Genomic DNA, 25,956 nt, shown 5'->3' on the forward strand with positions numbered 1-25,956 from the left:
ATTCTAACAACACACGCTGTATAGAATTCGAAGATGCCATTTTCGTAAGATTCGCCAAGCACCACAAGCCAGGAAATAAATCTACGAGTAAGTAGAAACTATATCCTATTCTAAAAATCTATTCACTCCTTTACCAAGGATGCTATTGCCTGTCTTCGGCATTATACTTTATAGAGTGACATCTTTATTGCGATTTATAGCTCGCGGCTACTGTCTATGCATTTAAATTGTCCTTAAGTCGTATATAAAATAAACTTCGATCGTGGATAAGCTCGGTCTTCTATCAAAATTTGAACGGGATTGTGAAGTAACTTATGTTTATGTAAATTAACATTTTACATAACTGTAAACTAACATAGATCCAGTAATTAGCAGAACGTGAGAAACAAGCGACCAATCTATCTAAGCATCTATCATATAAATATATTATGTGACATTATCTGGGTAAAGGGACCTTATTGTCGATGGCGCTTACGACGTTATGAGCGATGTTCGTGTACAAATACGACGTCACGGGACGTAAGCGTCATCTGCAATAAGGTCCCCTTACCCAGATAACGTCACATATTAGTTTTTGACGTCAAAGTCGTTGAAAATGGATGTAATTTTTGGTACCAGTACGGAGGCGCTGTTCATATTCTCCATACAAATGAATGTTATTTGCTACCAGCCTCTAGTGTCACACTCACTCTACAACTCCTAACCATACTATATAAGTAACCGCACACTGTAATACTAAGCAGAATAAACCTATATTCCATACAATCGACTTGTCCTTTAGTCCCCACATCGCATGGCGACCCTGCCATGTGGCCACTGGTGACAATAAGGACTTTGTGGTAATTTATTTAAGTATTAATTATCTTATGGCGTATATTGTTTCTCTAATTCTTAAATGTTTAAAATGTCAGTCCTCAGATATTCGTCGGCAGTCGTCAACAGGGTCTTAAGATCTGCCAATTTTCCGCTTTGGATATCGGATGTCGGAAGGATTTCAATGGAAAAATCCAAGATGGCGCCTGTAATGTATCAGTCCGACATCCGATATCGGATCGGATAATGTGAAAACGCACTAACACAACGTGGTATACTATCTGATCCGATTGGCCTGATTGGCATTCCGATGACTATGAGGTACCATCCCCATTTACACCACATCCACAACCACGCACGATAATGCAGCGAATCTTAACCATGTTTAGGGTTTTTAGAATTATTATGATGAAGATTTCAGTCGTAAATGGAAAGTACAGGCAGCGATAATTATAAACTTGTTACGTTGCGGATTGTTAAGGTTACATACAATTAAGCACGCCAATCAAGTTTCAATGCAATGAAACTCGCATGCGAGTTCTCCCACCATGTAAATACGCCCTAAGGGTATACGGGGTCAAAGGAATTTTGGCCAAGATGGGACACGCTGACAACACTGATTGTCGTATGTGTGGTGAAGAGGAAGAGACCGTCAGACATCTAATGTGTGAATGTCACGCCTTCGCCAGACAAAGAGTGAAGAACTTTGGAGCAGGTTACCTGGTGCCAAAGGACTTCAGAGAGCTACCCATGAGCCTCATCATCCGATACGTGGAGATGGTCGAAAAGCTCCTGAATAGCTGAAGGATCTTAGGATCGTGGGGGGTAATATCGGACCTAAGTAGCCTAACTACATGGTTTTGAGATATATTTTTTCATACATTAGTAATTCAGTACGCAATATATTATGTCCACATCAATTAGAGTCTACATAGACGTCATTCCGACGTGACGTTTATGTCATGTCAAATTAAGTTCGACGGCGTACATTGCTGCACGGCCAGATTAAAAAAAAAAATATCTTCATTAATAACACTTTAACAAAATGATTATCCCTATACGATTCGTATGATCAGATAACTGGATAAATTATTCGCCCGTATGGAATCCACACGCTGTATACTTATAGTACTCGGCATATCTTAAACTCTGGTTTCCTAGGATAGTGGCGCCGTCTTCTATGGCTGTCATTGGCAACGTGCGTGACAGAGTGACGCTCATTGTCTTAAATACACGTCAATATGTAGTGCAAAAAAAAATCTTTCGTATTTTTCCGGCAATCGTATTTGTCATGCTAGTTCAGACAGTGTCAGTACCTACTACCTACGTCTTGTAGACCTTGTAGTGAGACTGACTGAAATAGCATGACAAGTTCGCATGTTTCCGTAAGAATACAAAGGAAAAGTCTTTCGCACTAATTACATCTGTCATTTTATGAGCATGTCGTGGGCATGACCAACATTAATTATTACTAGGTACGGCCGTTGAAACTATACTCTGTCAAACAAGTCTGTCAGTAAATAAAAACTAAGAAAACTATAGGTATCCTTTTCTCTACCACCCTAAAGAAAAGGATGCATATTAGTTTTCTTTGTTCTTATTTACTGACAGACTTGTTTGACAGAGTTTAAGTACTTTGAGACTACTTAATAAAGTTAAACCTGAATTAGCCAACAAAATGAGGATATTACCAGTGCACTTACAGAATCCGACGGCATGGCTCAATGATATTGCTCAACAAATTGTGACAAAGTTAACTAAAAACAAATAAAAAGCGATATGCATTAAACCGGCTTTCCTTGTAAAGACTAAAGGTAAAGAGTAGTCTTCCTTTATGTTGATAATTATCAAAATTTCCTCATGACTGAGGGTCGCGACCTTTTGAGGTCATTCACCAAGGCTCGATCACTAACCCGCTCGATTTTCCGCCTACTGGATAACATAATAGACATTTAGGTATACGTACACGGTGAAATTTAAGCAAAATTGTAAATATTAATTACATAAACAGACTTATAAACTGAAATGAAGGCTATTTACTAAGATAAAGTGGTAGATCGGTTCCAACCAGGTGGCAACTAAAGGTCTTAGTTACTTTATTCAATCTGTAATTGATACCTACCTACATAAATACTTTGTATTTCTACTTGAAAAACAAAATAATTCTGAAATGAAGATGTATCAAATTCTCAACGGGGAATCAACGGGATATTGAACTAATTAACGAATAAATGAATTGACAGCTTACTATTACATAGGTTTTTTAAAGTTTAAAGTAATTACTTTGAAAAGATGTTATTTATACTCTGACTAATCTATCTGCAAGGTAACAATAAATTACAAAAACAATCTTTAAGAATAACTATTTAGTGCTAATAAATGCGATCGCCGACGTTTGCTTAATTAGAAAATTTGTTCTAGAGCAATGGCGAAAGCAGTCGGTGAAAACGTGGATATCATAGTTGGTGGCCACACTCACAGTCTTCTCTGGAATGGACCTGCTCCCAGCCATGAAGTTGTTCTCGGCAGCTACCCAGAGTTCCAAGAAGCTGACAACAGACCGGGGCATAAGGTACCAATACCACAGATCTTAAACTCCTGTGACAGGAGTTGATTCTACCTAAGTATTCATCATAATCATTAGTCATAATATTATCCGCATCCATAGAGAATCAGCGCGAAATGCCGTGTCGAATTCCGCCCCTGTGGAAGGACGCCACACTAGTTTTTTGACATGAAAATTTTCGGTTCTTATATGGAGACTTACCAAAAGTTAAATAAGATAGGTACCGTTTATGGAATTATGATTTTCATCTGTTGACTACTTTAACAAATATATTTCATTAAGTATTATTAAGCTTCATGTACATAGGTGGGTATGGTCGTACTCAGATATTAAGGAAGATTTACGTTCGATCGGGCACGGTCCGTGCTGCAGAAATAGGCGAGACGACTAAAAAAAACTAATTAGTCCGTCAGTTAGATTATAAAAGAATTTTAGACACGTATTATTTCTTTTTTCTCGTAAACAAAAAATGACGACGGTACAGTGCGTTGAAGTTTCGGGTGACGTCACGCCTAGGTCACAGTATAATAAAGAGTACGCGTACAGTATGGCCACTCCCGCACCCCGCTGAAAGTGCCGCCCACCCCCTCTCGGTTACCTCACAGTTACCGCCTGTCAAAACCGCGAACAGTCGACCTGTCATATTTCACTCATACAAGCACAGTACGCGTTCACCTACACGAGCTTAGACTGTGTGCTAGGAACGCGCCTCTTTCATATATTTGATCGCCAGTGTCCGAGGTACAATTTTTACTTAGAAGCACAGACCACCGGTTTTCTGTGCTTAGAAGTGACGTCACAAGCCCCCACTCCGGAACTTTGACGCTCTATATCTTTGTATTTTTTCATTAATTAGAAAAAGCGAAAAATATATGTCCAGTATTGTTGGACGATCTAACTGACGGACTTAACAGAATGCCATTTTTTTTTATATAATCGTCATCCCTATTGTCGGCTTTTCATTTTCTATGGAAAGCATCTCCTGGCAGGCAATTATGGTCGCGCGATAAATGATAAAACATCTGGCCGTCCCTATCGCACTTACCATAGTGCGATAGGGACGGCCTGATATTTTATCGTCTATCGCGTGACCATGCTACCCGTACTGATCACACCGGTCTCCTGTCATACAAAACAAAACCAAGCGCCGGAAGCTCAGACCCGGAGTCCCGGACCCAGCCGGGTTTAATTTTGTTCATACTCTTTTTCAGGTCCTCGTTGTAACAGCGTCAGCATACAGCAAATATTTGGGACATATCGGTGTCAATTTCGACTCAAATGGGGAAGTAGTATCTTATGACGCCGAGCCAGTGTTTTTGAACAGAAGTATTCCTGAAGGTATTTACTATTAAAGAACATATACTGATACCATTTTACGATAGCCTTCTACAATTATTCCTGTTGTGTTCAGACTTTTATTGGGTACTTGATCTGAATTCACCTTTGTGGGAAAATCTGAAATTAAAAGTATGGTCTGCTATAAACGCCCAAGGCCGCGTCTCAATTCTTACTAAAGAGAAGTATGTACTTCAGTGTACGTAGCCGAATGCACAAACGCTCACGATAATATCTCTTTCGTAGCTATCTATCTCTATCGCTCTTGTGTACTGGCGCGACAGAGCCAGACTACATTTCTGCGGCGTTTCGCATCGCAGAAATGCCATTCGGCTACGGGGCCTGTTGTCTTCTTCACATCAACATTGGTATCTAGATTAAATAGGAGGCCAATGCCTAAGAGAAAAGTTTCATTAATGCCGGCGGGTGGGGTAGGTTCCTAAGGGTCAGACTGTTTATTTTACTCGGGGTAAAAGCAACAATAAAAATAATATATTTAATTTGATAAGGCTTTCCTACAAGTCTATTATTTCTAGTCTATTATTTATTAGACTTATATTGACCGGGATATAGACCGTGATTACCTTTTTGGTTTTTGTAAATCAAAAAGGTAATCACGGTCTATATCCCGGTCAATATAAGTCTAATGAAAATAACCGTGAATCATTCAAAACTCTTATTAAAAAAAAAGTCTTTATCTTATCCCATTATTTTCACTTTACCTATTCTTTTATTTTTAGATCCCAACATAAAAGCACTTTTGAAGCCTTACATGGACCAGATACACAGGACCATAAACGGGGTGGTTGGAACCGCCACTGACGAGTTAACCATGTGTGGTGTGGAAGAGTGTCCGCTTGGAGACATCATTGCGGAATCTTTCTTGGATGTGGTGAGTTCTCCTAGTTCATTTTGATAAAACTATATTTTGAGATTTTGAAGAAGTATAATTATGTGGTTTACCAATCGACCTATGTCAAAACGTCACTTTAGTTAAACGGGTCTCAAAATGTATTAATAAGGCTGTGTCAACCATGCGCGGATCCAGGGGGGGGTCTCATGGGGGTTATGCATTAGTATATCGGAAATTCGAAACGAGTGAATTCTATGAAATTATAAAGTTATGGTATTTAGCCCTTGCTCTACATATCATTGTTTATCATTACAGGCAAGGCAGAAAGCTCCATCAAATTTGACATCTATCTCATTTATTTTCAATAAAATGATACGGACTTTTATTGGCAAAGGAGGTGAGTAATCCACACTTAAAACAGCCATCTGTACGACTGTTTAGGATGACTTAAGTTAGACCGGACCGAAACCGGACAGGAGTTTTATATAGAAAGCATCACGTGATCACCGATCACTTATGGAAAACGAGTTGTCGGACGGCCCGTCCCGGTCTCGGATAGTTCTAATGCAAGTCATCCTTAATACTACTGTAAAGATTATTTTTGAAGATTGTATGTGCTTCTTTATTCACATTAAAATTTAAGTTTCAGTTTTTTAAATAATCGTTTGTAGTATTACATTATGTTTCAATGCTTACAGATATAACCCAAGGTGACTTGATGAACGTACTACCTTTCGGCAGCGCGATACTCTCTTACACGATACAAGGAAAATATGTAAAACAGGAGCTAGCAGAATGCTTGAAAAATAATCCACATAATTTGCCACAAGTGGGAGGTAAATATTACTATTGGCATCCTTGTTAGATCTAAGTATCATAACGGTTGGCAGTCCTAAATTGCGCTTTGCTCCACCAGACTATAAAACCAGTAATAATTCTTCTAACAAATTTTGCGGCGCGCGGTTTGCCCTTGAGTAGCGCTCGCACGCAGCGAAGTGTAGTGAGTACTTGCGTAACCGGAGGATGCCGGTCGCGTCAGTACAGTACGGGCCGCGTCACCGCTCTCGGAGATTAACTATTGAGTGGTCCTTATACTGTGCTGTTGTATTTCCGTACCAACCTGTTTTTGCCCGTATAGGTCAGACAGTCAATAAAAAAAGGGTATTCCCATCTTAAAGGCTAGTAACGCAGTTCTTTGGTGTTACAGCTAGCCATCGGTGGCAGTAATAATTTACCATCAAGCGATCTGCCTGTTTAATGCGACTTCGCGTGTCAAGCGCAACGACTTTCCTACTATACTAGATATGTTTGTTACGCGACTGTATGTTATAGATATTGTTTTTTTTTTGTAGGTTTGAAACTAACTATAAATACAACGAGCAATGTCATAGATTCAATTTTAGCCAAAGAAGGGGATGAATGGAAACCGATGGAAGACGAAAAAGAATACCAGGTCGTTACGCCACAATTTGTGAAGGATAAATCTACGGTAAATATCGCTTAAATAATCGAAACTCTGTCTTGATATCCCAAATACTAAAAAGTTATAATTGTAACACTATTAATTAGCGCTACACGACAACAGACGGCGTTAGTAGTACATATGTTATAACACTTATAACTCGCCGTCGCTCCATAAAACTACGCTGTAATTATTGTTTACACTGTGCACCAATAGATGGCGCCAGTTAGATCTTAGATGTCGCTAACGGTGTTACACAGTTACATTGTCAATAGCCTTTTCTTTTAGCCTTGTTTTATTGTCAATAGCCTAGGCCAGGCCCCGAATCTTTCTAGGCTATAGTCTGAGTCATCCTTTACAAATTTAGGTTTGCCTACTTTTGCTCTATGAATTTTATAAAATTAATAGTTTGTGTATGTTTGTGAATGTCTCGTGTAAATGTGTTTTATTAATTTGCTTTTCAGCATTTAAACACCAACGCCAAAGATGTAGTAAACATGGGTAAAGATTGGGAGGCTTTGTTGAACTACGTCAAAAAAATCACCATTGTCAATTCCTCGGTAGACGGGCGACTACAAATCATAAGCTAAATTTAATTATGACTATTTAGCTTTTTAATAAGGGGCAAACGTTGACATATATATTACCACAGACTACATATACACGACGTTGTCATACATTAAAATGCGACCGCTTAAAAGCATGCCAATAATAGGTGCCGCCATTGAAAACTCTCTGTTGCGCTCACTAGATTGTAGATGGCATTAAGTGGCACTTTCGAGTCATAAATCTTTTAGAGAGTCTGTGGTATTCCTTCGTAAGGACGTAACCTACGGGCACTAAAAATGATGCTAGTACCTACAGTGGCGAGCATTGTGCACCAATCCCTGCCAAGCGGTTAACCTACGCGACCAATCGAGCGCGCGATGTGTTCGCATCAACTAATCGCATTACAGAGTTCCACCAAAACGCATCAATCGAGAACTTTCAGTCAAAAACATGTGAATTGCCTTTAAAATATTTCGGCGCAAATAAAATAAACACGAAATTCTCAACTTATGGCGTAGTAAAAAAATCACCAACCATCAACAGCTTACTTTTCACACTTCAATTAAAAATGAGTGTTGTTTCCAGCTTTTAAACACCAATGCAAAAGATGTTAGTCAATTGGGCGAAGAAGCCGAAGTGTTCACGAAATATGTGAAAAAAGTAACGCCTCTGATACCCAAGTGTGATAGGAGGCTTATAGTTCAAATTTGAATGTGATACTTATTTTAAGGTTAATAAAATCAATGACTGTCTCATTTTAGAGGCAGATTATACTTACAGAATTTGTTTTTTTTTTTTTATTAACCCCTTTGATACAAATAGGTCCTAGAAGGTTAGTCACCTGTCGCCTGCAATATTTTAGGTGTGTAATATCACATTGAGCTTTTAGAATAGAAAGAAATCATAAAAATCTAGATTTCTTTTTACTTTTTCTTTTTACTTACCTGCTCATTCCGAATTCAAAATGGCGTTTGACTTTGAATTTTTTTATGAAATAGGTTTTTTTGTTTTGTCATATAGAAAAAATATATGAGCCCAACCTTATAAGTATAACTATAACCACCCCGTTTTATGTTTTATTTAATTATTACCATTAATTAAAAAAACATCTCTTTTGTTTTTCTTTTCCAAGTAAAGATAAACAAAGGTTTGATATTTATTTATTTTAATAATTTATTTTAATACGTCCATCTGTTGTTATGTTTAACGGCGAATGTTTCTTTATGTAAGTTTCGAATAATTTCTGGTCGCGACCTATGACCTGCCGGTTGACCCTGTTATCTTTGAACATCTGTAAAGGAAAAGAGAGTATTATTATTACCATTTACTACTATCTAATATGTTAATGGAACCAAAATCGTACAAAAAACTTGAGCCAAAAATATTCGTCATATATAGAAAGTTAGATGTACGTCTGATATCGTTGTCACTAGTTGTAAGACTTGTAAGAGACCTCTTACATTATTGAGGATGCGCTTAGATGAATAGGATACCTATGAGATGGTCAAATGCTATAACGAGGTCGGCTGCCAATCTAAACAATGTAGTCCACATTAGGTACTTATGGCTGTGCAAAATACATATGGGTGTGATCGTTAACAATCATAGTGCGAGAATCAGGTTGCGAAGTATAGCCTCGTGGATCCCTGGCAAACTTGTGTGCTTTTGAATTTAGAACTTTCTTTTATTCTTGTAAAAGTTCAAACCTTAGGTACTCGTACGAGGGCACCAGGACCGAGGAGGATAGGTACGTTGAAGAACTATATATGTCAGCACGGCAAAAATTAATAATCAGGCAGCCTTACCGTGAAACCATCTCCACCATCGGCCAAGTAGATCGGAGCAGTAACTTGGTACATCTGGTCGGGCTTCAAATTGCCTTTGGTCGTGGTTGCTGACATGACCCGACTACCTTCGGGTAGTGTCACGTTGTACGCCACGCGTAGACCTGAGAAAAAGAAGGGTATCTTGTGAGTCTTAGGTCCGACGCAGACGGAATGCAAATCAAGTACAACTTATATGGATTTTACATGCCGACATTGCCGACGTTGAAGTTATGTTGCTGTCCGTATTCCTCTTGAAAGAGGAGTTTTGGGAGAGGGGTACTAATAAATCGTGTGTATTAAGAAAAGTGATATGGGAATATAGCCAGGAGAAAGAAGAAGAAGAAGATTAAGAAAAGTATCACAATGGTTTTATTTGTAAATACGTACTCTTGTGTCAATTACAATCGGTTTTTGTAAGTGTACGACTGTACGTGCTAATTTTTCATGCAATACGTGGTAATAAAAAACAGCCAGTTCATTGGCAAGATCGCCTGAATCTAGACATGGGCTTCATTGGAATGGAATTCTACTTCATGTCACCTGAAGAACTAAAGGGTCGGTCCTTTGCACGGCATGTATGTCCAGGCAGACGAGTAAGAATCTACCAATCGCATTGGCTCTCTTGATTCTTCGGACTCCGAAGCGTTCGAGCTGAGGATGCAACCGGGAAAACGCTGAGATGGAGAGCCCGCCCCTAGGAGACATGCGGCAGACATCTTCTTGGGTCATATACATTTCATTAAAAAAGCTGTCTACTTACCAGATACCTGAAGAACCCAGGGTCCTTTGAACGGCGTGTACCTATGCCCCCAGGCATCACGCAAACTTCGCTCCAGCGCCTCCAGAAAACCACGGGCCTGTGTATCTATATTTACATACTTATACAGAATTTACATACTTATATGGATTCGATTTTTAACAATCAGAGAGCGAGGCAGCCTTACTATAAAGATACTTCTGCTTACCAGACACTTGAAGAACCCAGGGTCCTTTGAACGGCGTGTATGCCCAGGCATCACGCACACTTCGCTCCAGAGCCTCCAGGACGTGTCTACCCTGCAGCTCGAACGTTTCTATACGGTCGTTGTAGGGTAGGAGCTCGAAGATTGAGCCTTGGGTGATTGCTGGAAAAAAGAGAATGGATATAGAGACCTTTTGTCAAAGTAATATGAGTAGTAAAGCTGAATTGAATGCTGGGTTAATGGAACCTCAGTTTCTTAGACACTCTATTTGTCTTTTATGGAGTTATATTGTCTTTAGAATGAGTTATTAGATTCGACACCAAAATGTAGATTCTCTTATTAGAAATGAAAAATATATTTTCCCCTCACTAGCTCGGAAACACGTGCTTTGTCCTTCAATACCAGCGGGTAAAAACGCATTTTATCCACTAGTGGGTAAAGTAATTTGACCTTGAATAAAGTCAAATTAACTGCTTTAAAACTGATAAAAGTAGGTGAATCTAGTAATAAAGATGATTTACCACCTGTGAAACAGTACTGTACAGTAGTGTACTGGAAGCAGTGATAAACGCATTTTTTGCGTTGTAGTTTCCTCGCTTTAGTGAGGGGAAAAGTTTTGTGTTACACTCGGGTGCAAATGTATTTTACTTCTCGTGTGTTAAAAAACTCGCAAGTTCAGGATTCTATTCTCGAACCACTCGCTTCGCTCGTGGTTCAACTATAGAATCCTTTCACTTGCTCGTTTTTCAATTCCACACTCGGCGTTAAAATACAACTTTGCCCCCTTGTATAACAAATAACTATTTTTACTGCCATAGGCAGAGATTCTAATCACCAACTCTTAAGGTTCAATACCTTCTTCCTTCAACCTAGAAATAAGTCCATAAATTTTCTGATAATTTTCAAACTATTTTAATATTTCAAATGTTCAATTTACTGTACAAGTAATTAGATAACTACTTCACATCACATTTCATTTAACATACATACAATCACGCCTGTATCCCATGAAGGGGTAGGCAGAACACATGAAACTACTCAAGTTTCTGTGCCACTCTTGGCAAATAAGGGGTTGAAAGAAAACGAAACTGTAACATTGCAGTGACAGGTTGCCAGCCTCTCGCCTAAGCCACAATTCAACCCATATCCCACAGTGGCCTTCTACGACACCCACGGGAAGAAAGGGAGTGGTGAAATTCTTAACCCGTCACCACACGGCAATTTCATTTAAACATGGTTATAATCGAAATAGAGTCGAATGTTTATAGTGTAGGTTGTTGGCAGTATTTTGATTTTAATCTTACCTCCTTTGAGTATAGACGCTTTTATATTGCCCCTCTGGATAAACGATAGGTAATCCTTATCCGCCTTTATTACAGCTTTGGCCTGAAAACACAAATTCAGTTTATTAAAATTCAGTTTTTAAAATCCGTTTATACTAATGGATTATGAGAGTTTAATCATTGTTAGGGGAAATATCAGTCTACTTCATCGAAAGTCAGAGGATGACTCACAGTAAAACGGAACGAAACGGGCTGATGTGATACTATAAAATATGTCACATGGTCTCCGGGCACATGAAATATTCTGAAAATTGAGGAATCGATCCGTCGCGTTCCGGTCTAGTGTGAATCATCGTTTTTAGGGTTCCGTAGCCAACTATAGGAACCCTTATAGTTTCGCCATGTCTGTCTGTCCGTCCGTCCGTCCGTCCGTCCGTCCGTCCGTCCGTCCGCGGATAATCTCACTAACCGTAAGCACTAGAAAGCTGAAATTTGGTACCAATATGTATATCAATCACGCCAACAAAGTGCAAAAATAAAAAATGGAAAAAAATGTTTTATTAGGGTACCCCCCCCCCCCCTACATGTAAAGTGGGGGCTGATTTTTTTTTTCATTTCAACCCCAACGTGTGATATATTGTTGGATAGGTATTTAAAAATCAATAAGGGTTTACTAAGATCGTTTTTTGATAATATTAATATCTTCGGAAATAATCGCTCCTAAAGGAAAAAAAAGTGCGTCCCCCCCCCCTCTAACTTTTGAACCATATGTTTAAAAAATATGAAAAAAATCACAAAAGTAGAACTTTATAAAGACTTTCTAGGAAAATTGTTTTGAACTTGATAGTTTCAGTAGTTTTTGAGAAAAATACGAAAAACTACGGAACCCTACACTGAGCGTGGCCCGACACGCTCTTGGCCGGTTTTACTCATCTAGCTGCGGGCACGCTCTCGGCCGAGTGGACTAGCTTGGCATAGCTATCCCTGTCACTCTTTACTGTATGCCTGAACCCACCTATAGTGTTCTCACTTTCACTCTTCACTACTTTCTACTATTAAGTAAAAATGAACGTACTTGATCATTAAAGGTATCGACCAGCACATCTCCCAGCGCGCACTCGCCGAACACACAGTCTTCATAGTTGAGCGTGGTCTGAGTCTCGCCTATAGGTACGCTTTCGGCTTCGTGAACCAGCTTGGCGTATGGGGCTAGCTTGGCTTTGATGACTTCGTCTGAAAAAAGTCATAACCATCGCAAACATTTATTTCATCAATAAGGGTTATTACGCAAAGCATTGTAAAGAATGTGTCTTTTGGCACATTATCAAGGGCCTACCGCGAACCGCTTTGATGTAGTAATGAAAACTTTTCAAAAAAGAATTATTTAAGTTAGATTAATAGATACACTATCCTATAGTATGTGTGATGGTTTGCACTCTGATGGCAGAATATTGACGTAAGATTCCTCATTCAGATCACTCGGAATATTTAGCAACGTTCAGCATGAACTTGAAACTTGATGAAAAACAGTGATCAAAGAATCTTTTGTTCTGAAATTAGTTACTGTTGATAGGTAATTACAGCTAAGTATCTTAATTATCTTGATAGTTGCTAATGATTTCCATAGTTAGCACGTAAAGTTGATGTAAAGTGATTTGATTCACTCTAGAGTTTTATTCGACTTGGAAAAATTGATTTTCGTGTGGACTCTCCGTTGATGTTGGATAGCCACATCATATTTAAAGTGAGCATGAGACTTGGTACCTTCTGAAAGCAAGAGAAACTAAATAAAAGATCTTTAAATTAAAACATTGTTATGGGTCACCTTCAGCAATTGTCCGATCGAGGAATATAGGTCCGCCATCATGCTTCACATACTGGCCGCGGAAGTTGAAGTACACAGACATGTTGCCCATGTATTTGGTAAATGCTGATGCTTGCACTATTAGCACCTGGAACCAGACATTTATGTACTCTCATAAGTATTCTTGTGGGTAATTACCAACCTAGAAGAACTGGGCCGTCATTTTTTCCTGGGAAAATTTTATGTGGTTTCCACTCGCGTGGTCTTTCGATCCTGATAGAAGAAAAAAAAATGTCCCAAGAATTCCATACATTTTTTCGTACATTTCCATTCCGTGACCGCCATACAAAATGTATGAAAAAATGGTAACGGAATGGGAAATAACCTTGGGACACTTTTTTTCTCCTATTAGAATTGAAAGAGCTCGCGATTCTGAGTGGAAACCACATAAAATTTTCCAAATCCAAAAAAAAGTGGGGTGGACAACTTTGAAAAAAATGGCCCAACTGCTTACCTACTCAGCCATGGCAAGAACAATGTTTTTAGCAACTCTAATTACCAGCTGTCACCTTTATTTTACTTGATAACAGTCTATCGAAAATTTTAGAGCAATTGTGACTGGTTACTGAAGATCTTTACAGTCGGCCTATCCGATGTGACAATCGGTCACGCTTTGTGGCGAACGAAACGCTACTGACTCTGTTGCACCAATATTATCCCTATTGGTGTAAGGCAGCGTCCACACTTATGAAGTTATGACTTATAATGAGACGCATGTCTTGCGGCGCGGAACGGACGTCTCCGCCACGCCGCCTGAATGTAATTCAAAAAACGTCTCCTCAGTACATTTTGTATAGGAAGGACGTAAGACGCGCCTCCAGGCATCGCGGCGCCGCCACGGGCCGCAGGCGGCGTGGCGGAGACGTCCGTTCAGCGCCGCAAGACATGCGTCTCATAAGTGTGGACGCTGCCTAACAGAGTCAGTAGCTCATCTTATTCAACATTTTGACAATGCAATGTTACTACTTATTACAAGATCGTGAAGTAGGTTTCTGAAACTGATTCTTATTTTAGTAGTAGACCCCCTTAGAGCCTTTTCACATTATCCGATCCGATATCGGATGTCGGACCGATATCCCATACATTACATGCGCCATCTTGGATTTTTTTCTATTGAAATCCTTCCGACATCCGATATCGGATCGGATAATGTGAAATCTTTGGTTTAAACTTTAAAGTTACGCCTGCCATAATCTCTGTTGTTTGACAACATGTTAAAGTTATTCTAAACTCCGGTTCTTCGGTCCCGATTTCGAATCCCGGTAAGGGCATTTATTTGTGTGATGAGCACAGACATTTGTTCCTGGGTCATGGATGTATATTTATTATTTTCTAAGTATTTACACATTTCGAGCATGTATATCGTTGTCTGAGTACCCAGAACACAAGCCTTCTTGAGCTTATCGTGGGACTCAGACAAGTCTCTACTGCCACTGTGGACTCTGACTAATTCAAGGCCATCCATTAGATTTCTTTATTTCATGATAAAAATTACACTATAAATTTGCTACATGTCAAAATTATGTTTATTTTCTGATCATGATCGTCAAAAATTACATAATAGATTCGAAATAAAAATAATTATGTCTCCCAATAAGGATCCTCATTTGCAAAGAAAGCCAAGCCACGCCAAGCTAAATAAAATTAATAAATTATGTTACAATATCATAAAATTATCACAAAGCAAGAAAATATTATATAACGGAGAAAATATCATAATGTCATCGGTCATTAAAAATTCAAATCCATGTAGGTACTCATTTACAGAGTAGGTACAGGGGGTTATCTAACAAAAGTTTCTCAATTTGCGCTTAAATGCTTCGTCACATGGCTCTTTTCTCAGATCGGCAGGTAAGTTCTCGTAGTAAGTAGGGCCGATGACTCGAGGGTTCTTTCTCGAAAGAAAATCATCATCAATAGAATGGTGTTTATGATACTGACCTTGTGCTTGTCAGCAACGTTCTCGACAAAAACGGGATAGGGGCCGGCGACTGCCTCGCCACTGGGCGACGGCCCGTTCCATAGTAAAGAATGGGTGTGCCCTCCGATGATAATGTCGATGTATTTCCCGTAGTCGCGGGCGAGTTTCCTGGAAATATATTTCACCAATTAAATTATTTCTTAACATAAGAATTTACACGGTGTGACTGTGTTGGTGAAATATTAAACATACATACAATCATATCAGGCTGGGATACAGATCCCATGATAGGGGCAGGCACCGCAGAGCATATGAAACTACTCAAGTCTACGGGCCGGTTAAATCAACATATTTTGACGCCCCCTTTATCGTTAAAAATGGCTCTGATGACCGTTAAGTGCATATTTGCGTTGCACCATGACATCCGTCAGTAAAAGGGTCACGATTCACATAACCGGTGCTAAGTGCCACTCTTTGAAATTAAGGGGTTGAAAGAAAACGAAATTGTGACATTGCAGTGAGAGGTTGCCAGCCTCTCGCCCGTATCCCACAATCGACTTCTACGACACCTACGGGGAGTAGTGAAATTCTTATTCGCGTACTTAAAATACTAACCTCCTTATTCATAAACGTACTCTAAAGTTATCAAGCCGATAAAGTTCGTTTGTCCTTTTCTATCACACTAATACGTCGGAAAGGGACAAACGAACTTTATCGGCTTGATAACTTTAAAATACGTTTATGAATAAGGGGGTAAAAGTGTAAGCGGCACCACTAACTACTATGCTTGTCAGCCTAAAAAGAGCTGGGTGGCTAGCCGAATGGCACAATCGCTCACGAAACGCTCACGAAACGAAGCGCTAGTAGATATCTATCTCTATCGCGCTTGCGTATTGGCGCGACAGAGCCAGCGGCGTATCGCTTTCGTTTGGCGTCGGAGAAATGCCATTCGGCTACGGGGCCAGGTCATCTAGCTAGATCATTTTAATATTACATACTAATTTGCCATTTTAAGAACAATAATTTTTAAAGAGGAGAATCGCACAATTTATAACTTTGAATATTAAATTCAAGTATGTTTCTCCTTATTTTTAATTCAAAGTAATTAAACTTAATATTGTTGGTGACACTCCATAAATAAAGATACGTCGTTAGTGGTTTATGAATTATGGAAGCAACTGTGCTGAGTGCTGACATCAGACATCTTTTGTTTTCACGCTATTCTTTACACGGTAAATTATGCAAAATGCAACTTCTTAGGTATTTATGCAGGTTGTATATCTTACGCCAGCAAATAATACAATATTTTATTGGCACTTAAATTATACAACGTGTTTCCGGTATCACTCAAAACCTCAGACACCCCAACTGATTTTTATTTTTTTAAACTCATCTACAGTATTCATCTTTTAATCTGATCGTTACTTTTTTTTAATTGAATTTTTAATTTTCTGTACAGCTCTACTTGACTTTTAGCTCTACACTCAATAAAATAATTGCTAACTACCATCATAAACCATAAGACTATTTATTTGTGTACGTTACTGCAACGACATAAGGTTTACCAATAGACAGCTAAGATGTCACTCGCAGTACATCGCAGTAAGCAAATTTAAACCCAATATTCAAAATGACAAGGTTGTAATTAGGTACGAGTTCAATTTGTTATGACTTAATGATAAACATTAAGATTAAACTGACAAACAACGTCAAACTAGTAGCGGAAAAAATAATCGTCCAAGTAACCAGCCAGTATTAATACCCCTAAATACTGAAAAAGGTAAACAACCTCTAGCAATGCGATATACACAATGTTGTATTACGAGTACAATAGAATGGGCACGTAAAAAATAACTAATAATACTAATTTAAATAAAAATATTACCCCCATCAAGATATAGCTCAATCGATTCTACTCTCGATTCTGAACAAACTGTTTTCAGGTTTTTAGTGTTAAGTGAAACACGGTGTATAACAGACGGAGCAACCGTGTACTTTTCTTCATCATTGTCCTCCTTGCGTTATCCCGGCATTTTCCACGGCTCATGGGAGCCTGGGGTCTGCTTTGACAACTAATCCCATGATTTGGCATAGGCACTAATTTTATGAAAGCGACTGCCATCTGTCCTTTCAACCCGAAGGGTGATAGGCCTTATTGTAATTAGTCCGGTTTACATTTACTTATTGTAGATAAATGTTAGGAATCCTAGGGTTTTAACTATCTAACACATCTACCTACTTAGGTTACCTAGTAAATATGTAGTATACAATTTCATTCATTACAATCATTACATAAGATTTGAGCCACTTATATGTACGTCAAGTCACGTTGAAGGCACATGAGCAAAAAAATCAATAAGAACAAGTGGTCTTTATCGATACATATGTAAAACTATTAAATTAATTATTTAACTATCTTTTACATCAATAATGTTAACCTACCTAGGCATTTAAATAGGGTTATCATTATCGTATTAACGATAAACGGTTAAAAATAAATGACCTTGAACTGTCTATTAATAAACATCACTAGATTAGATTTAGATGTATTAGGAAACTGTACACAATTTATATGTCTGCAGTAAAAATGACATATTGTGCGTCAATTTACACACCTATATATTTTTCACATCACCATTTCGGAAAGACGCCGTTTCTTCCCTGAAAATAGGAAGCAAAGTGGCACATTAGCTCCCTGCTAGGAAGAACCAAAGTGACAGTTCTCTGTCAAGTCTACTTTGCTGACTTGTTCACGCCTTACCTGAAGCGACTAATTCTAGGGCACGTACGATAGGTACCGTTGAGTTTATAAATATGTGTACATTTTTTCACCTTATTGTAACGAGTTAAGGTGAAGAAATGTACACATATTTATGAACTCGACTATATTTTATGCAGTGCACGAAATAAAGCACCACATAATTAGAAGAAAAATATGGACAGTAGTTATATTTAAACATAATTTCTATTTAATAAGTCAAAGAGAAAGACATAAAGTAAATGAATTGACCGTGACGTCACTCCTCAGTATTTCATAGTGAGTACCAAATCGTTTTGACAGTTCTTAAAAAGAAGCTGATTTGACTAGTAGGAAACTAGCCTATACAAGTAGTCTTGAGCGAATCGTGAACGAATCCTGAACGAATCGTGAACGAATCGTGAGCGAATCGTGAACGAATCGTGAGCGAATCGTGAACGAATCGTGAGCGAATCGTGAACGAATCGTGAGCGAATCGTGAACGAATCGTGAGCGAATCGTGAACGAATAGTGAACGAATCGTGAACGACTCGTGAAACGCTTGGGCATTCGGCTAAGCACACAGTCCTGCACCTAAAGAATACGAGTAGAATGCATTTCTCGTGTAAAAGGCTAGGGCAGCCGTTTGATGCAATTAACCTACTTATCAATTTCCAACCCCCAATGAGAGAGTAGTATAATGATATCCACACCCACACCCTGGTTAGTCAGGGTTTCAGCCTCCGTTTCGTGGCCTCGCCAGGTTCGGTGAAATCTACATTACCAGCTGACGACTGAGTTGAGGCATCCGTCATAGAAATGACGTGCCGGTCGCCTCGGCCCGACAACAGACTATTATGAGTCGTCCTTTAAGGGGGTAGCCGTTAGATTAAACTTACTTGTCAATTTCCAACCCGCAATGAGAGAGTAGTATGATGATATCCACCCCATGGTTAGTGAGCGCCTCGGCTTCTCGTTTCGTGGCCTCACCGGGGTCAGTGAACTCTACGTTGCCAGCTGACGAAAGAGTCTGCAATAATAAGCGTGTAAAGTTATCAACGTGATAAAATTTGTGTGACATTATTACCGACCGTACCTACAATGTTTATTTAGTCACCTGTTATATCTTGCGGAGTGGGCATAAAATGTGCTTGCGCTTATTAAGGAATTCGTAATTATTTCATAAATATTAAGGTCAACCAACAAGGACACTCATTTTCAATTCGTCCTATTAAAGATGACTCACACCAGAACGGAACGGGACAGAACGACTTACATAAAAAGGGCCACGTAAGCTTATACAGAGTGGAGCCTGTAACAAAGGCGAAAAATTGAACTCTAGGCTATTCTCCTTATACTGATCAACATTTGTTCGGCGACTTTTAAAAATAACTTGTATTTTGATTTTTATCACCCTTGAAAGTTTTTTCTAAGAGGTAATGTATTGCGAATTCTATTAAGTCTAAAGTGTGACAGATAACGTCAATGACAACAATAATGGCGTACATTGAAGCTAATATTTATTTTGTATGAAAAATTAAAAATTTAAAGACTTTATAATTTTTAAAAGTCACTGAACAAATGTTGATCAGTATAAGGAGAATAGCCTACAGTTCAATTCTTCGCCTTTGTTACAGGCCCTACTCTGTATATAATAAGACAGCTTATATATATGACATATATGTCACATCCCTCCAGTTCTAGCATGAATTCTTAAATAAGGCGTTTTCTGGGCGACCTCACTCCATCCTAGGCCACGCAAGCCTAGGGCAGGCAAGCTAGGGCAGGCTTAGGGTAAGCCCATTTATCTTGATTGTTATTCCATACCTTAGTATCCTGTGTAATCAATCCAATGATCCCAATCTTTCTGCCCTTCCTCTTGATGATGATACTGGGCTTGAACAGCCCCTGCAGAGACGGTTCCCTGCTGACGTCCATATTAGCGGCGAGGACTGGGGCCTTCAGAGCGGAGAGATACGGCGCCAGGCCTGCGGGGCCGTCGTCAAATTCGTGGTTGCCGATGGCCTGAGGAAAGGTAAGGTATAATGAGGTTAAGACGAATGTTAGGTGGATTAGGGCACGAGTAGTTTCCGATGGCCTGTCTAAGGAGAAGGTCCTAAGGTGTCCTAGGTTAAATATCATATTGGTGGCGAGATCAAGGGCCCTCAAAGCGGAGCTAGGGCGCGAGGCCGGAGGGGCCGTTGTCAACTTGTCAAATTCATGGTTGCCGAAGCCTGTCAGTACCTAGAGAGTTAGTAGGTAATTAACTAAGTAAATGTTCATTGTTCATCCGTGAGAATTGCGGTCTTGAAAGCGAAAAGGTAGGACGAGAGAGCTGAAGGCTTATCGTCAAATTCGTGGTTGACGACGACATATCAGAAAAAAATATTCAAGAGCGGTGTGAACGAGAGTACGGGTGCGACGAGGCTTGCTGTCGATGACCTATAAAAAAAGGGGCGACGAATGTCCATTTTACAGTGAGGCCGGTGAGAACCAGGACCTTCAAAGGTAATGGAGGGCGAGGTCTAGGAAACCATCGTCAAATTTGTGGTTGCCAATAGCCTTTCAGAGCCTTTAGAGCCGTCTTCTTAGCTTTTCAGAGCCTTCAGGGGAGTTTAAATGGATGGATACCAAGGTGTATGTGTAAACCATACTCTTGTATCTCATATCAATTATAATATTTGGGCGACCTGGGGTTTTATTTTATTATATCACGCTTTAGATAAAAAAAAACTCATAAATACAAAGAAAAAAACAAAAACTTTATTTCTGGCCGGGATTCGAAACCCTGACACCTACGATGTGCTTGCGAACATTAGACCGACCTCTTACGACTGAGCTACGCCCAGCCGATGCGCGGTCGGCGAAATTAACGACCATATTTTGCGTTTACTAACGCGAAAGAAAATCCCATGAAAACTCTAAAATTCGCGTTTTCCGGGATCTAAGGCTACGCTAGATCGATTTTTCACCCCCGAAAACCCCCACATAACAAATTTCAGGGAAATCGTTAGAGCGGTTTCCGAGATCGTCGGTATATATATAAATATAAATAAATATACAATAATTTCTCGTTAAAAGATATAAGATAATATTCTTATAATATAATATATCACACGGGGAATGCTTATTATAACACAATAGATAAGATACATCATAGATGTAAAATAGTTATTTGTTATCAAGATTAACACACGAGAAGTAAAATACATTTGCACCCGAGTGTAACACAAAACTTTTCCCCTCATTATAGCGAGGAAACTACAACGCAAAAAATGCGTTTATCACTGCTTCCAGTAGTTCCACAGGTGGTAAATCATCTTTATTACTAGATTCACCTACTTTTATCAACTTTAAAGCAGTTAATTTGACTTTATTCAAGGTCAAATTACTTTACCCACTAGTGGATAAAATGCGTTTTTACCCGCTGGTATTAAAGGACAAAACACGTGTTTCCGAGCTAGTGAGGGGAAAACATTCTTATTTGTTATCAAGACAAGCGATTTGGTGATATGACGCTATCAGACAGAAATTCAGGATATAATATAATATACATCAGCATACTAAACGCACGTATATCTAAAAATAGATACGTGTTGCCGTGTCGAAATTCACTAACATTTTTATGTAAACCTAGTAGGTAACTGAATCTTTAGCTCTACTGAATAACTGCAAATGAAAGGTTATACATTATTGTTACCCATGTTGGAACCTATTTAAACTACTTAAACAAAACTAGAGAACCATTATGAGACTCTTCTTCTGCCTGAATGATTAATGTTAATGAAATGAAATGAAATGAAATGAAATATTTATTTTTCCAAGTAGGCATATTACCGCTTATGAACGTCAAATAAAACTACGCCGGCTCTAAACGCCTCAGCCTCGAGAAGATTTCAGTCCCCCTCAGTTGGAGGAGGGTATCCACTATCAAGAAACTCGGCGGGCCACTTCTTTTCAAAACATTACATCTTATATTTAACATGCATTAAAAAAAAAAACAAGATACGATAAAAAAAAAATATTAACAAAGTTTAGAGTCTCTAAGTGTCAAAGTACATCTAAAAAAATTATACATGAAGAAAAAACCGAATAACTAAAATAACTTTAGAGTTTCTTGTTGTCTTAAGCAAAGGAAAAAAAAATATATATGTATACTTAATTTCTCCAAGAGTATCGAACAGACCTCAACGTAATCTCATTCAAAATTAAATAGAATAGCATAGCCCCTATTAGCTGAAACAGACCGGTCTTCACAAACAGCACCCGTTCACGAATATGGCGCGTATCTCAGCCATCCAGCCAGGTGAAAATACTTTCCCCCTTATTCATAAACGTACAGTACAAAGTTATCAAGCCGATAAAGGGACAAACGGAAAGGGAACTTTATCGGCTTGATAACTTTAGTGTACGTTTATAATAAGGGGGTTTATATTTAATTATTACTACAATTTAAGACATTATATGCACGTGTAAACTGTTTATGTATCATATGCGTGCATAAAGGTTGATGTATACCTACGTAAGAGACAAAGAGATAAATAATCCATCTCAATAGAACTAACTGTCAAGAAAGTGTTCATTATCCTCAACCAACGATACTTAGCCACTTAGTTTATAAAGAGAATAATTTGCAGTTTCCTCCTTTTCAAGAATTGCTACTAAACTACAAGTTGACACGATTCTCAGTTTAATTCGTGAACGCCTTTATCCTATAAAAAGACTATGAATGTGATAATGCCTTGTAGTTCTTAAACATTCTTACCATAAACTTGCCTATGTTTAGACTTGGTTTAGACAAAGGATGTTATGTTCCAAGAAACTCATCGATAAATGAGTTATACATTGTTTTGAGGTTGAAAATATACCTTACCATGTTATTATATCATAGACATCTCACACGTGGCATAACACACGGTGGTCCCACGCTTACCTGCCATACCTCAAATACCTCTCATAAGTAAGAGGCCGATTCTAACCGGTCGCTTGCCGGGTAACAACATTGGATCACATGGCATACCTGGGTGCTAGCCGAATGGCACAATCGCTCACGAAACGCTCACGAAACGAAACGCTAGTAGATATCTATCCCTATCGCTTGCGTATTGGCGCGACAGAGCGGCGTATCGCTTTCGTTTGGCCGGAGAAAGATTCGGCTACGGGGCCAGTAGGCCTAGCACATGATGGCCGCGGGAGTATGTCGCCGCGAGGTTTGACACGTCTTTGTCTGATTGTATTAATGGAGGACAGGTAGTCCATCTCGCGGCGACATACTCCCGCGGGCCAGGTGCCGTAGTCGAATGGCATTTCTGCGACGCGAAACGAAAACGAAACACAGACAGACAACAAACGAAAGACAGATAGACAGACAGACAGACAGACAGACAGACAGACAGACAGACAGACACGTCAAACACCCCGTCGTTTTTGCGTCGGGGGTTAAAAATAACAATTAAAAACATTCACTCACATGAGCATCATGATTTAGCAGATTCATAAACTGCTGCGTAATATTCCACTTCAACAGCGTATACCAGTAAGTCCCCTGGAAGCTGTCCCCAGCGTTCAGGAGGACGGCATCTGGCTTCTCCTTCATCAAGACCTGGATCTCGTGGTACAGGCGAGGGAATCCGCCGAGGCAGGAGTTGTTGTTGAAACGACAGGATGGGGTGTCGACGGAGGTTTCTTCGAATCTGGAATATGTTTTTGTATATGTTCAAGACGTTCAAGTACTTGGGCGAAAATACGATAACCTAAGAAATATAATTGGAGGGACAGGGTTTTGGTTGTACTATCAGCTGCAAAAGAGCATGGCGAATTTATTAATGAATTCATTCATAATTTCTCCATGCAATTTTGCAGCTCAAGAGGTACTATCAGCTGCAAAAGTGCATGGAGAAATTATGAATGAATTCATTGATAAATTCGCCATGCACTTTGGTACAATTATCTTAAAAATATGACAATAACAAGAGTTGAGCTGTACTTTAGATGTCGGTCTTCTCAAGTAAGATATTTGGAAGATCTCTTATTCCGGACCTTTGGCTCCCGCGGAGCTCGGCCTTCGGCCTTTGCAATTAAGATTCGATGATCTTACAAACTTCTTATTGTTTCTGAAAGCAATGCCGATGCCAATGATGTATTATCTAGCTAGCGATTCTAGCGTATCTGGAATCTGAACGAAATTAGTGAGATAGGCTGTTGCGATTTTCACATTCTGTTTCAAAGTTTGGATATCTTGCTAAATGCTAAATGTAATGTAGGTACGTAACCTTAAAACTTTAATTTATTAAACTTTTATCGGTAGCCACCATGGACCTTCAATAAGGACTGAGCTCACACTTTTTTTGCCGTACTAAATTGAACCTTCTTGTATCGTAATGTTCTATATCATAGCTAAATGTTTTTCATACCTTGCATGGAAATCATTATAATGCACGATATCCAGCTTAAACAACCCCTCATAAGGCAAAGTAAATCCGTGAACCACACACACGAAAAACACAAAAACAAAATGTCTCACATCCATTTTTAAAATAATACTTCAACAAATTAGACGACACTTGCGCGGAACGAATTTACGTTAAATATTATACAAAAACGTTTGTTCACGGTCAACGTCTAGACGGGCGGACGATTGGATACAGACTGAACGAATAAAGACGTTTTCAAGAACTGATAATATGATAACGACTCATCTTGCATGTAAGGACATATTCATAGTCTATGTTTTCGTCACTGAAGTCACAGGCTTTGAAACAAATGGCATAAGTGCCGGAAAAATATTTGGATGCAACGAAATAATTAGATCAATGCCGAAAGTTTCAAATCGCATGCATTGATCAGTGATGTTAGAAATAGTAGAATTGTGCAAGTAATTGGGAGGGGGGGGGGGTCATTATTTATTTCTAATCTTCTTCTAACTGATGCTAATTATCAGTGGACCCTATAGTCTCTAGCTAGATTCCGATCGGTAAGGTCTGTGACAGAGGACAGAGGGCAATATTACATTGCCTGCATGAATCGGGCCCAGTAATACCTATCGAGTAGCGTGGAGACCATTGAATAGAATAGAATAGAAGAACTTTATTCAAAAACGCTTAATTTAAAGTTAACTAACAACACTAACATAATAAATACAATAAAACAATACAATTTGTACAAATGATGTGTGTGTTCTTTTTTTCTTTACTGTGTGTGTTCTTATCTTTGTACAATAAAGTGTATTACTACTACTACTACTAATAATAGTTATTTGTTATACAAGGGGGCAAAGTTGTATTTTAACGCCGAGTGTGGAATTGAAAAACGAGCAAGTGAAAGGATTCTATAGTTGAACCACGAGCAAAGCGAGTGGTTCGAGAATAGAATCCTGAACTTGCGAGTTTTTTAACACACGAGAAGTAAAATATATTTGCACCCGAGTGTAACACAAAACTTTTCCCCTCACTATAGCGAGGAAACTACAACGCAAAAAATGCGTTTATCACTGCTTCCAGTAGTTCCACAGGTGGTAAATCATCTTTATTACTAGATTCACCTACTTTTATCAATCTTAAAGCAGTTAATTTTACTTTATTCAAGGTCAAATTACTTTACCCACTAGTGGATAAAATGCGTTTTTACCCGCTGGTATTAAAGGACAAAACACGTGTTTCCGAGCTAGTGAGGGGAAAACATTATTATTGTATTAAAGCGTAACTGAAAAGGTCTCCACTCAGCTTCATGCCAAGGGACCCTGGAGGACTCTGACGCTGGTCTTCCATGGAGACCCTCCATTGGAGT

General features: G+C 39.0%; 2 protein-coding genes across 3 annotated transcripts in view; one reads left to right on the forward strand and one right to left on the reverse strand.

Annotated features, from left to right (window-relative positions):
* LOC125236620 (apyrase-like) overlaps positions 1–8,360 on the forward strand; it is a 30,200-nt gene extending 21,840 nt beyond the window's left edge. Inside the window, exons 5-11 of one of the 2 annotated variants that reach the window (XM_048143486.1) lie at positions 3,235–3,385; positions 4,591–4,717; positions 5,455–5,606; positions 5,883–5,964; positions 6,266–6,403; positions 6,920–7,056; positions 7,494–8,360. In XM_048143486.1, the coding sequence (XP_047999443.1) occupies positions 3,235–3,385; positions 4,591–4,717; positions 5,455–5,606; positions 5,883–5,964; positions 6,266–6,403; positions 6,920–7,056; positions 7,494–7,619 (913 nt within the window). In that variant the 3' untranslated portion in view covers positions 7,620–8,360. The remainder of the gene's footprint in view (positions 1–3,234; positions 3,386–4,590; positions 4,718–5,454; positions 5,607–5,882; positions 5,965–6,265; positions 6,404–6,919; positions 7,057–7,493) is intronic. The other variant, XM_048143488.1, reaches the window with a different exon arrangement.
* A 362-nt stretch (positions 8,361–8,722) lies between these two features.
* Positions 8,723–24,808, reverse strand: LOC125236422 (apyrase-like). Its single transcript, XM_048143217.1, has 11 exons — positions 24,585–24,808; positions 23,642–23,864; positions 19,999–20,196; positions 19,071–19,201; positions 15,455–15,602; positions 13,475–13,601; positions 12,725–12,882; positions 11,671–11,752; positions 10,370–10,528; positions 9,384–9,526; positions 8,723–8,869 (listed from the first exon to the last, which is right to left on the reverse strand). The coding sequence occupies exons 1-11, from the start codon at positions 24,698–24,700 to the stop codon at positions 8,744–8,746; spliced, it is 1,611 nt and encodes a 536-aa protein (XP_047999174.1). The 5' UTR covers positions 24,701–24,808; the 3' UTR covers positions 8,723–8,743.
* Between the last annotated feature and the right edge of the window lie 1,148 nt (positions 24,809–25,956).

This window comes from Leguminivora glycinivorella, chromosome 19 (genome assembly GCF_023078275.1).
Source record: "Leguminivora glycinivorella isolate SPB_JAAS2020 chromosome 19, LegGlyc_1.1, whole genome shotgun sequence".
NCBI classification, from domain to species: Eukaryota; Metazoa; Arthropoda; class Insecta; order Lepidoptera; family Tortricidae; genus Leguminivora; species Leguminivora glycinivorella.

Excerpts from the sequence above, each read along its gene's own strand:
- LOC125236422 (XM_048143217.1), bottom strand. The coding sequence starts at position 24,700 with ATGGATGTGAGACATTTTGTTTTTGTGTTTTTCGTGTGTGTGGTTCAC. Across the intron at positions 23,865-24,584 it reads TATAATGATTTCCATGCAAG|ATTCGAAGAAACCTCCGTCG; the intron begins GTATGAAAAACA and ends AACATATTCCAG. Across the intron at positions 20,197-23,641 it reads TGCTAAATCATGATGCTCAT|GCCATCGGCAACCACGAATT; the intron begins GTGAGTGAATGT and ends ACCTTTCCTCAG.